General features: G+C 41.3%; 1 protein-coding gene across 1 annotated transcript in view; it reads right to left on the bottom strand.

The window, feature by feature from the left end:
* The window catches only part of LOC127614380 (zinc finger MYM-type protein 4-like), a 34,300-nt gene that overhangs the window by 10,316 nt on the left and 11,649 nt on the right, over window positions 1-12,335 (bottom strand). Inside the window, exons 6-22 of the mRNA XM_052085649.1 lie at window positions 11,567-11,602; window positions 11,188-11,387; window positions 10,931-11,055; window positions 9,524-9,755; window positions 9,170-9,382; window positions 8,925-9,075; window positions 8,735-8,850; window positions 6,787-7,131; window positions 6,552-6,702; window positions 6,264-6,439; window positions 5,921-6,092; window positions 5,003-5,116; window positions 4,629-4,672; window positions 4,397-4,535; window positions 3,433-3,495; window positions 1,299-1,444; window positions 220-1,195 (exon numbers count right to left, since the gene is read on the bottom strand). Of these exons, the coding sequence (XP_051941609.1) occupies window positions 220-1,195; window positions 1,299-1,444; window positions 3,433-3,495; window positions 4,397-4,535; window positions 4,629-4,672; window positions 5,003-5,116; window positions 5,921-6,092; window positions 6,264-6,439; window positions 6,552-6,702; window positions 6,787-7,131; window positions 8,735-8,850; window positions 8,925-9,075; window positions 9,170-9,382; window positions 9,524-9,755; window positions 10,931-11,055; window positions 11,188-11,387; window positions 11,567-11,602 (3,399 nt within the window). The remainder of the gene's footprint in view (window positions 1-219; window positions 1,196-1,298; window positions 1,445-3,432; window positions 3,496-4,396; window positions 4,536-4,628; window positions 4,673-5,002; window positions 5,117-5,920; window positions 6,093-6,263; window positions 6,440-6,551; window positions 6,703-6,786; window positions 7,132-8,734; window positions 8,851-8,924; window positions 9,076-9,169; window positions 9,383-9,523; window positions 9,756-10,930; window positions 11,056-11,187; window positions 11,388-11,566; window positions 11,603-12,335) is intronic.

Raw genomic sequence — 12,335 nt, 5'->3', positions numbered from 1 at the left:
AGTTGGAAGAATATGAAATGGTAAGTGCTTGTCAAAATAATATCTCAATAAATCAATATCTGAAATCAACTCTCCTTCTACAGTGTGGGGAAAAAAATAATCAAAATAACATTTCTGAAATGCTTCCAACAATATAATGTATACAAAGCCAGAGGTTGCACAACACTGCAAACTGGTGGAATCGAGATGCATTAGAGAATTCATCAGTCAGGACATCACCTGTGCTGGCATCATCCAAATCCATCTTTGTTTCAGTCTCCACATTCCAAAGATCTGATTGGACAGTGGCAGGTGTCTCCATAGCCAAAGAATCTGACTGGACTTGTGCAACAGTTTCTGCAGCCAAACGATCTGATTGGACATTGGCATCCGTCTCCAAATCCAAAGAATCCGATTGGACCGGTGCAGCAGTCTGTGCAGCCAAACGATCTGATTGGACAGTGGCAACTGTCTCCACATCACAAGAGTCCGACTGCACAGCGGCACCTGTCTCCACATCCAAAGAATCTGATTGGACCGGTGTAGCAGTCTGTGTCGCCAAATGATCCGTTTGGACAATGGCAGCTGTCTCCACATCCAAAGAATCTGATTGAAAGGGTGCAGCAGTCTGTGTAGACAAACGATCAGATTGGACAGTGGCTGCGGTCTCCACATCACGAGAGTCCGACTGGACTGTGGCAGCTGTCTTCAGTTCCAAAACATCTGATCGGACAGCAGTAGTTAGTGCTTGTTTGCTCAGTGGTGGCATACAAATGGGTGTTAGAACCTTGGATGTGACTTGATATTCTTTGGGGTCAGCCAAATCAGTTTGCTTTTCCAAATTCAAAGGCTCCGATTGTACAGCCGCATCTTTTACATCTTTACTCTGTGGCAGCACAATGGGTAAGGAAACCTGCACGTCCATGTGCTCTGACTGGACAGCAACATCTTTCACATCTGTGATTTGTGATGCTACCTTAGCCTGATTCTGCTCTTCAGTCACTTGTTCTAAAGGATCTGACTGGACAGCTACATCTTTCATATCTTTTCTTTGTGGTGGAACAACAACGGGCACTGGATCCGGGGGAATGACCTCCTGTTCCATGGGCTCCTCAACATTATCCCGCTTCTCGGGCTCTTCGGTCCAAGGATCCAACTGGATGGCTGCATCTGTCACTTCTTTACTCTGAGGCGGTATAACAATCGGCACTGGAACCTGGGGGAGGAAAAAAAAACGTGAGAAGATACTGAAATGTGCATACGATGCTTCTAATCATTTAAATGTTATAGAAGACAACAGGTAACATTATGGAACGTACAGTTATAGGCATTGCCATTGGAACAGGCGTGTGCTGGGAGTACATGTTCATCGGCACTGGGATAAAGACTGGTACAGGAATTGGCACCATCAGCATCTTCACTTGTTCCTCTTCTGTGGAGCAGTTTGATGAAGGTGGGGATGGAGCTAGATGAGAATGAAAGCAATGTAAAGAAAATATTTCATCATGAATTGGATAGGAACGGAGACTGATACACAACTAATGCTGTGAGTGTAATTGCAGATGAAATGTGCCATGAAGAACAAATTCTTTTTTTAAAACTGTACTCGTTGATATATATATATATTAGAACTGTCAAATGATTTAAAAATTTAATCTAATTAAAAATGCAACTGTCATAATGAACTCAAATTCACTAAAAATTAATCGCGATTACCCACGCATTTTTTATCGTTTCTGAATTTCCTTTTTGTCCCATTTTTCCCCATTTTAATGCTCTCATCAAAATGGAATCATGAATCAGTTTTCTTTGTGCAAAATGCAAATACTTACTGAAATAATTTCAATTTTACATGAAGATTTTTCATTTGGAGCAGTTATTCACACATAATCTCTCACACAATATTACTGTCCATCAACAACAGTGAAAAAAATATTTTGTCACACAACAGCTGCTTTAACAGCTCTTTTTATGGAATCTAAACAAAGCAATATAACATTATAAAGTGCACATCTAAGGTAAATTAGTACTCAGCCTACAGTGGATTTAAGCCATGGTTGCATACTCCATTTTTCTCAAGTTTGCTTTGATCACAGCGACATGCTATGTTGATTCTGTTGGTCCTTCTTGCGCGCAAGTCTACGGTTTTGTGTAGACATCATTTCGGATGACTACACTTGGTTCGATGACAACACTGAAGACGTTTTATTTTCGCTAGGTCGCTACCACTGCACCGTCACTGTCAGACAAACACAGAGCTCCACCAGCTTTATTTATATGGACACGGAACACTGTAACCTTCCAAATGAAATAGTTCCAAACAAGTAACAATCGCGTCAGTGACATACATCGTATACCTGTATGATACAGGTAAACTTTGGTCTCGTCAGTGGAATAATCTGGCAACTTTTTGAAAGAAAACTTTCCATTCATAAAGTCAGTTTCAGTTTTCGGTGTCTCGTGCTGCCGTGGCTGGCAAAACAAACGTGCGTGGACCTATGCAGCGCGCTTGTTGTTTTGTTTCTTTATAGAGCAACGCAACATCCGTTGTGACGTGTGCCGCGTTAATCTCGTGAAAAAAAAAATTTAATCCCCGTTAAAATTCATTTAAATTAATGCCAATAAAAACGCACTAAACTGACAGCTCTAATATATATATATATATATATATATATATATATATATATATATATATTGGTTTTGACTTGTTGCCGCCCCCACCCTCTGGAATGCTCTACCACAACACATCCGCAACTGTACTGACCTCCAATCCTTCAAATCATCTCTTAAAACGCACCTGTTCTGCAATGCTGTTAATACATTTTAATCTCTTTTACCCATTTTGCTTTTTTTTTCATCTAAATGTGCTTTTGTAAATTATGTATGCACATTTTTATCCTGTGTTTTAAGCTCTTGTAAAGTGAATGTGATGAAAAGCGCTTTCAAATAAAATGTATTATTATTATTTACTTTTTCTTGAATGTAGGGGTAGTTCGATACATTCATTCATTCATTCATTCATCTTCCGTACCGCTTGATCCTCACTAGGGTCGCGGGGGGTGCTGGAGCCCATCCCAGCCGTCTCCGGGCAGTAGGCGGGGGACACCCTGAATCGGTTGCCAGCCAATCGCAGGGCACACATAGACGAACAACCATTCGCACTCACACTCACACCTAGGGACAATTTAGTGTTCAATCAGCCTGCCATGCATATTTTTGGAATGTGGGAGGAAACCGGAGCACCCGGAGAAAACCCACGCAGGCCCGGGGAGAACATGCAAACTCCACACAGGGAGGCCGGAGCTGGAATCGAACCCGGTACCTCTGCACTGTGAATCCAACGTGCTAACCACTGGACTACCGGGCCGCCCTAGTTCGATACATACATAATTTATTCATCCAACCATGTATTTGTATACCCGCAGCTGAGTAACATCTGTGGCACTCACTCACCCGTTTCCTGGTCTGTCTTCAACTTTTTAACAGCTTTTTCAGAGTCATTTGATGTGATATCATCTGCTTGTAGAGAGGGAGATGGGATTAGCGTGGTAACTACATCATCATCATCATTACATACACTCTCATCATTCAGAGGAAACATTTGCTAGTTGGTTATCGCTTGAAAATAAAGTTCAAATAAAAAACCAAGATGAAGGAAGACACAACCACAAATAATGCTCTTAGAAGTGATTGATTAACATTATTGACACAATTCACGTCACCTCTTGTTGACATGTCTGCATCATAGTGACGCTCTAAATAGCAAAACAAAAAGAATTGATGGTGGTTGGGCTCGAGCTGGATTTGGAAACACTGCGCACTGTGCGGCGACACTGTGTTGCAACAGATTATTGAAAACAATCAATTAATTACTGTAACCGTAGTTTTTGGACTCAAAGGCATTTTTTTCCCATAGTTTGCTTGGTCCTTTGAACAACCATCCACGCTCACACCTTGGGACAATTTAGAGCAGGGGTGCAAAAACTTTTTGGATCGAAGATCTACTTTTCGATCAACTAACCTCACGGGATCTACCCTTACCGGCGCGCACACACACACACAAATTTAAGATTTACCTGCTTTATTTTATTTTTTAAATATTTTTTTGGGTGAAAATGAGACTGATTAGTGTGCAGTGTATATTAACACAAAAAATATATTACTAACAGGTACAAAGACACACAAATGATTGTTTGTTTTTTTTCTTCTCGACACTCCTCGGATCTACTTGGGACCTGTCTTAGATCTACCGGTAGATCAGGATCCACCTAATGGCCACCCCTTATTTAGAGGGTTCAATCACTCTGTCATGCATGTTTTTTGCAATGTGCGAGGAAACTGGAGTACCCAGAGAAAACCCACGCAAGCCCGGGGAAAACATGCAAACCCCACACAGGAAGGCCGGACCGCAGATTACCTGAAGAATTTGTTGATGGCTCGAGAAGTAGACATAAGCTCTCTTGATCCATTGTGAATGGCCGGCAGAGAACGGACTTGTTCTTCATTTGACGTCGGCACAATGGGGGGCCCCGCATGGTGTCCGTTTGAGTACTGGCCTGCACATTTCGGGAGCAAAAACAAAGCTCTATAGTGCCTGTCTTGCATTCTTCGCAACAAGTCCTCATTTCAATAGAAGAGACAATGCATACATGATCAAGAATCTTGCCATCTACACTCGAGTTTGAAAGTCCTCCTGTATTAGGAAAAATAAGAAGAAAAATATGACATTGTACAGTACAGTACGGTACAGTATATGAGCCAGCGTACATAGACAATTCATTCTGACAGTGGCATGTCAACAATACAACCCGCTTTTTGAAAGCTAATATTTGACATCAATGGTATGACTGACAGCTGTACACAGACTTGCAACTCCCCCCCCTAAACATCGCCACTAAATGTTGTTGCAAACACTGACTCGAAATCAACTCAATTGTTTCACCAACTGATTGATATAATCGATAGAAATGAGATCTACTGCTTAGTGCTCGGTGGCACGGTATGACCACATAAATCAACTCACCAGTCATTGCAACATCCGACGGCACGCTGGGCTGAGTTGCAGAGCCATTCGCTAGTGACACAACATCAGCAATGACAGGGTTAGTTTTTGAGGAATGGTGAGGTTGGGCTGGAGCTGGAATAAGAGAAAGAAAAATTTTAACTTTTCAAGATTCGATTGCTACCGTCACTGAAAGGTACATTTACAACTCTAATTTTATTTTAAAAGAACAGTAAGAATTTATAAATGAACCACAGCACATTAAAAGACGCAGGGCTGAAGGCGTGGAAAAACAGTATCCGCTTATAATGCGGAAATACGGTAAATCAAATTCACATTGAGCAGCTTATCGAGCCTGTAGCATTTTACTGTTAACGTTTCCTGACTGCACAGCCTTATATTGCTTCTAGAAAACACATTCCTTACCGAATGCACAGTTGATATATGTCAGTCTTGTGCCACCCACACTGGTATATGCCTGGGTGTGAATGTTTGGTGGTGGTCGGAGACACCGTCGGTGTACGGCGGCATGCTCAGGGCAGCTGTGGTTACATATCTAAGTTACCGGCACCAGAGTGTGAATGTGCGAGTGCATGAATAACGTATTTATTATGAGCGATTTGAGCATCGAGTGTCCAGAAAAGTAGCACATAAATCCGATGCAGTATTATTTTTAAATCTCCTTGGGAGATAATGGTTAATTAACAACATGTAAATTGTGTTTTTGTTTCTGTAGTTCAGTTGAACTACAATAAATGTGTTGTCTACAGATCTGTTGGCTCTGCGGGAACTGCTGCGGGTTCTGGAGAGGGGTGGTGACTTGAGGTGGGGCAGAACAAGGGGCTCAAAGAACTTGATGACTACTTCATGCAACACAATAATATCCACGTTCTCACCAAGAAATAGGCAATTTTGATTTCACACATTACCATATCTTACCATGAGGTTGTTCTGCTCCAGTTCCGTTGCTGGGAGTGTGCTGGGTGGATTGAAAATTCAGGGAACAGTACCCAAGCAAGCAGGTCAGGTTGCAGAAGTTCCGCACTGAACCCATGTACTGCAGCTTCTCATTTAAGTAGCCCTGCTTCCTACAACTGTCACATCGACCCATCTGTACAACAGAGAGTGATTAAGTTCCACTATCACGATACTGGCTGATGTGAAATCAAACAAAATGTTAAATAATAAAATAGAACTTATTTGGTTGCGATTCTTGATCAATGTCAGGGCCAATTAGGTTAACAGTGTACTTTGGTAACGAATGCAAGGTCTATCTCCTTACCCCATAATAGAGTACAGTGTACTGGGACATGCAGAGGGGTTTGCAGAACTCTTCTAGCTTGCCTCCATAGTGACTATGCAACATTCTTTGGCTAATGCTATAGCAATAGCTACAGGGACGGCAGGGTGGATCCTTGTTCCGGGACGTTATGCAGATTTTGAAGTTTTGTTTACAGTCTGAAACACACAATGTTTGGGGGAAAGTCACACAGCCATATATGGTCAGAAGAAGTGGAAACTCAACCCCAATTAGCATAATGGAAAATATCAAGAATTGATGGCGACTCACGTTTGCTGCAAAAGAAAATGTCTTTCCCATTATAATGGATTGTGTCAAATGGCACCATGTCCTTCCTACAAACTTCACACATTACCAAGATATTGTTTACTGTTTTATACACGTCGCAACATACCATGGAGCAGAACACAGAAATCTGATCCTGCATGGGGGAAAAAAGGTACAATTACACAACAGTTCCAGAGTTCAAATGATGAAGATGTTGAGGGAAGAGTAATTGTCTTACTTTGTGGCCAAAAAGCAAGGGCTTGGTGATGAACTGTTTAGTACACTGATGGCAGGTCACTTTGGGGCTATCGTTGGGTCCACCCTCTGCTGGTTTTACAGAAAGGGCAGCAGGTGTTCGGGGATGGCCTTGCCCTGGCACAGAATTTGAGGTCAAGCCTAGCGACGGAGGAACCAAAGGGGGCACTGAGCTGTTACTTCCATGGTGGCTGGGATAGGGGGCTGAAGATGGGTAGTCCTGAGGAATGGGAGGGACAGAGCTGGCTCTGGAGGAGGGCCCAAGTCGCGAGGCATCCCTTGGAGAAGATTTTCCATTGTTCAGCTCTGATCCACCATGCCCTGTTTTCTATTAAAATATATCAAGATAAATAAGAAACGACTGAATAGGGGACAACTCAATTTTATTTTTTTATTTTTTTAAATCAGACGACGGAAATGAAATCCGTTTTGAGGTAACTGTGCCCAATGAAGCAAGGTTAATATATAGTAAGAAAAACGAATAAAATAATGACAAAGGAACGTCAAAAATGTTTTTGTGAAAAAAGAAATAGTGTACTGGTATTAAGAAAAAGATTGAACATTGAAAGGTTCTTACACATGAGAGAATATTTCTAGATCCTGATTTTCAGAATTCTTGGTAAAAAACTAAATATTCAAACAATATGGGGCATTTGAGTAAATAAATGTCTAATGTGTTGTGTTTATTATTTAACTTTATGTTAACTGTCTTGTTAAGCGCTTTGTTACAGCTGACGCTGTTGTGAAAGCGCTATATAAATCAGCATGTATTGTATTGTATTGTATTGTATCATTCTGATTCTGTATATGCTGCAATTGAATTTGCCATGACCATGTGATTGTGATTTCTTTTCGGTGACTTTAGCATTAGCACTGGTCTTTTCTAAAATTAAAGTTTAGTTTTACAGTAAATTGCAATTAAATAATTTAAAGCACACCTAGTGAGGACACACTCACATACATGTCACTGGTTTGCTGGTGTATTTGTGTATTCAGGGTGCTTTCGCTACATAGGAACTCGTAAACACATACAGGACCATTGGCACGTTTTTATGATCATGGGAAGCCAAAATTAAAGTTATGATTAAATTTCGATTAATTTTCCAGCCCTCGTGTCAGCATGACATTCTAAACTGTATTGATGGTTGACATCATCCGACTATGTAGTTTAGACCACAAAAATCTGAAAATCACTTCCACTGTCTAATTGGTTCATATTTGGAGCCACACAGGGGAAGAACATTAAAATGTTCAGCCATCGGTCACATGCACTGGAAGCTGCTGCATCTGTACATGTAATGAATACATCTCTGCATATGGTACATCCATTTTCTGATCCGCGAATGCTCACAAGTGTCGTGGGTGTGCTGGAGCCTGTCCAGCCATTTTCAGGCGGTATACCCTAAACTGGTTGCCAGCCAATCACAGGGCACACACAGACGAACAACCATTCGCACTCACAATCACACCTAGGGACAGTTTAGTGTTTCATCAACCTGCCATGCATGTTTTTGGAATGTGGGAGGAAACCGGAGTACCCGGAGAAAACCCACACAGGCACGGGGAGAACATGCAAACTCCACATAGGAAGGCCAGAGCCGGAATCAAACCTTGAACCTCTGCACTGTGAGGCAGACCTGCTCACCGGTGGATCAATGTACCGCCTGCATACCTCATTTGTAAAAATAAATGATATGCATGTCACATTTGTCCAAAGACCCCAGCCATAGAGATGTATTTATGCATTTGTTTTTAGCTAATTTGGCTTCAAGCAATGATGTCATCAATACAAGAAGTCAACGATGACGTTTTCCAGTTTGGCCATGTGCTTGCGGATTGCTTCAACATGCAATTGATAATCAGTTTGACACAACCAAAAGAATTCTGCATCATACTTTAATTAGGATTATGCAATTCTGCACCACCCTTACCCTGAAAGTAGAAACGCAATCAAAGGAGCAAAAGTTCCTGATGGTGCCATCCACCATTGCTAGGTGGTACTGAGGAACAGCTACGTTCTTGCACAGACAGCATGGGAACGCAGCCCCTGTGGAATGATATACATGTTATATATATTCTAAAAATCATTACACGTTTTTCTGGGATTGTGTGCCGGCCTACCGGTTAGTGTGTGTAGCGGTGGTCGACTCATTTGCACACAAACAGGTGAACAGTAGAGTTGAACTTTTCCCTTCTCGTCTCGCTCCATGATGGTGGCTGATACTATTGCGGACTTTTGACATCTGGCACACTCAACCGTCTTTCGGCAGGACTATTTAGATGGGAAGCAACGAAACACAAGCTTTTACGTTACCATCTTTAGTGTGTCATGCGTTTCCTCCTGAAAAAAAGAAACTTTCAGATACCTGTTTGTAAGTGCCAATGCATGTAGGACCACAAAAGTTGAGCTCAGATTTTTCAATCGTGAGTGCATGGTAGGAGTCCGAACTACTACTACAATACAGTCCACAGCCTTCACAGCAGTTCATGGCTAACTGTCGCATCTTGCGCCATGTTACAAAACAAGCATCACTGCAGAGTTTGTGCAGACGACCTTGGTGGCTGACCTCATGCTCGATCTGGTGGGTACAAACAGGATCATAAAAGAAAAAAAAGTATTTAACATGTGATGGATGCACTCCATCAAAGAGAATCTGCCTGATATTTAGAGTACCAGAGGTTGTTTGCAATACAAGCTCATATCATTGATCAGTGATTACCCGGTTGGTTATTCTGCATACACTACAAACATTTTCTGCCAGTCGCTCAGCGGGCTTCTCTGGTGGCTTATCAATCTTCTTCTCTGGCCGCTTTTCAACTACTTTTTCAGGGGCCTTTTCGATTTTTTTTGTCCTGTGTCTAAAGATTGACAAACAGTGCTGGCCGCAAAAGTGCAAGTAGGTGTTGTCATCAGCTGGGATTGTGATTGTGTCCCGAGCTCGAAGAATCTCACTGCAAGACAACAAAGGCAAAGACGGAGTTTTCAGTTTAATACTGTATCAGTTTAAATGGGAAGTCATGTCAAAATTGTTCTTTAGAATATGTTCTTGGTGCCCTCACTAGTCTAAGAACGGCGTTTTGATTAAGCACAGGTGGCCATTCCGTCAATACCGACAGAAGACTTCCCAGTGATGGAATCCCATTTCTTTGACGACTGACGGAAACATGCGCTTCGTGTGTCACACGCGTTTGCTCACGGTGGTGACCAGACCAGGGTTCGCTTTTAGCGGAGTGGAGAATGGAATATTCACCCTCCGACAGGAAAAAAAAATGTTTCAACATCGCAAGTCAATATGGTAGCCTATGGTTGTGTTGGCTATTTGCATTTGCTGGTAGAAAGCATTTAAAGAAAATCTGAAGAGGATATTTCGAATGTGGTCCACGTTTTTGTCTGTTGCCTCATTAATGCCACGACCTATGTAGCACTTTGAGATTGCTGAAATGCAAAGTGCATTAAAAATAAAATTCATGATTATCATTATTCTGTTTAGAGAGAAGAGTACACCTTGCCGTTTTGAAAAAAAAGTTCAGTTTGTAGCTTGCAGGGTGCAAAGACATACCTCATACATTGCATTTGAATAGTCTTGACAGTGCTTTCTTATGAATAGTGCATGCTTGGCACTCACAAAAATAAACTGCCTTGTGTGTGGTGGCTTCTGATTGGTTATCAGAACATGATGTTTTTATCGGTACTACCATTTATTTCAAATATCTTATTGATTCAAAATGACAAATGACTTTTATAGGAGAAATGGGACAAAGAAAAATTATATACGGCAAAAAAACAACAACCCTAGACCCAGATCTCAAAATTCAAGACTTTTTCAATGCTTATTAAGCTATTATTTCCAACTCCCTAAATTTAATGTTCTTAAGAATTTCACTACCCCACGGGAACCAAGTGACATACTTTTCAACAGTTTCAGGCTTTTTTATGCTTATTTCCAAAAATGTTTTTCTTGTCCTGGAAATGTATTCACAATTACTTTTATCCCAAAGAATTCTTCAAAAAACGCTGATAAACATCCGTTATACTGTACATTTTTCCCCAAAAGTGGAAAAAGGTTGGTGGGAGGGGACTCTAGTTGTAACTCAGTTGGAAAGACAGAAGGGTCACTAAGAAGTACCTATTGCATAGGGAACATAATTGGTTCTTGGTTGTTGGGGGCAGATGTCCTGTTAGACAAACAGTGGAACAGAAGAGCTGAGTGGAACCTTTTCTTTGGAATGCTGTTTGACCTTTTAGCAGAACCTAAACACAATAGTAAAAGAAACAGAAATAAAATACATTGGTAGTCGTCATAAATACCATAGTCCTTGCTATTCTTTGTTTTGTCTTTCTTTTGTGTGAGTAGCCAGAACAGCAGCGAGTATGTAATCTTACCTTAAAACAGCCACTGCAGCGAACACTACCAGGAATGGTTGGCACAGGGGGTCGAAGGGGTAGTGGCGACAAGGACGCAAGCGAAGTCTGAATTGCAGCTGGAGGTCGGACAGAAAGCGGAGTCACTGCTTGGAGAACAGCACCTCTACCCGGAATAAAAATGGCTGTTTGTGGAGGAGCAGGTGCTGCCACTTGGTGGGCTGGAATAAAGATAGAGGGTAAAGTTTGATGAGACAGAAACTACTGATCAATGGAACTAACATATTTGTCAAATTGAATAATTGCCCAAGTCATTTGAACCAATGGTCATAATGTAAACAAAAAATATCAATGCACTTGCGAAAATGTTTCTATTTTCTTTATGTCAGTCATCCAGTACCAATGTGAGAAGCGGCCGCCATCTTGGTAGAATTTCCTACAAAAAACAAAACAAAAACAAAACATGATTGAGCACTTCAAACACATGTCATATTTGATATATTCTACTGCCTCCCCCCCTCTTCTCACACATGTTCAATTTGTGCTATTTGAGTACATTTTTTAGGGCAAGTAATGCTGCTAGAGGTGACAATTCTGGAGAACACCTTGGAATTTCGGCCCATATGGGCTTATTTGTGGATTTTTTTAAAGTGAAACTTGGAAGGTAATCAAAGAAGGCGTTCCCCGAGCAGCAGGCAAAATGAAAGGACCCATTGTAGCTTGTGAATATTTGTGCCACAATGCTGAAGATGCCCAAAATGCGTCCTTTCAGGGTGAGGACTAACATTCAATGTAGATTTAGCATACTAGAAAGTCACAGCAACCATTACATCCAAAATGTTGTGCCTCCGAGTTTTCAAACAAGTAATTGGATGTAGAAATGATGTTGGAATGGTTTCGCAACTAGACGTCATTTGCGGCACATCTGCACATTCTATTGCTATATCCCCAGGGTGTATTGAATGGAACAAAACATGCAGTTTTCTTTTATGTGATCAGAATACTGAATTTAGTTTATGTACCTCAGTAATTGGATTGCCTCGTCCACTAATATAGTATGAATCCCTTTTAAATATGGAAAATAGCAAGTGGTCCTGGCCACCTGCTCGTCCCTGCCCCTGATAAAGTGGCCAACCCAACTACTTGCTACTTAAAGGCACTACCAAAAG

This window comes from Hippocampus zosterae, chromosome 14 (assembly GCF_025434085.1).
Source record: "Hippocampus zosterae strain Florida chromosome 14, ASM2543408v3, whole genome shotgun sequence".
Classification (NCBI taxonomy): Eukaryota; Metazoa; Chordata; class Actinopteri; order Syngnathiformes; family Syngnathidae; genus Hippocampus; species Hippocampus zosterae.
Note: the sequence above shows the minus strand (reverse complement) of the source record. Positions and strands in the feature narration are given on the sequence as shown.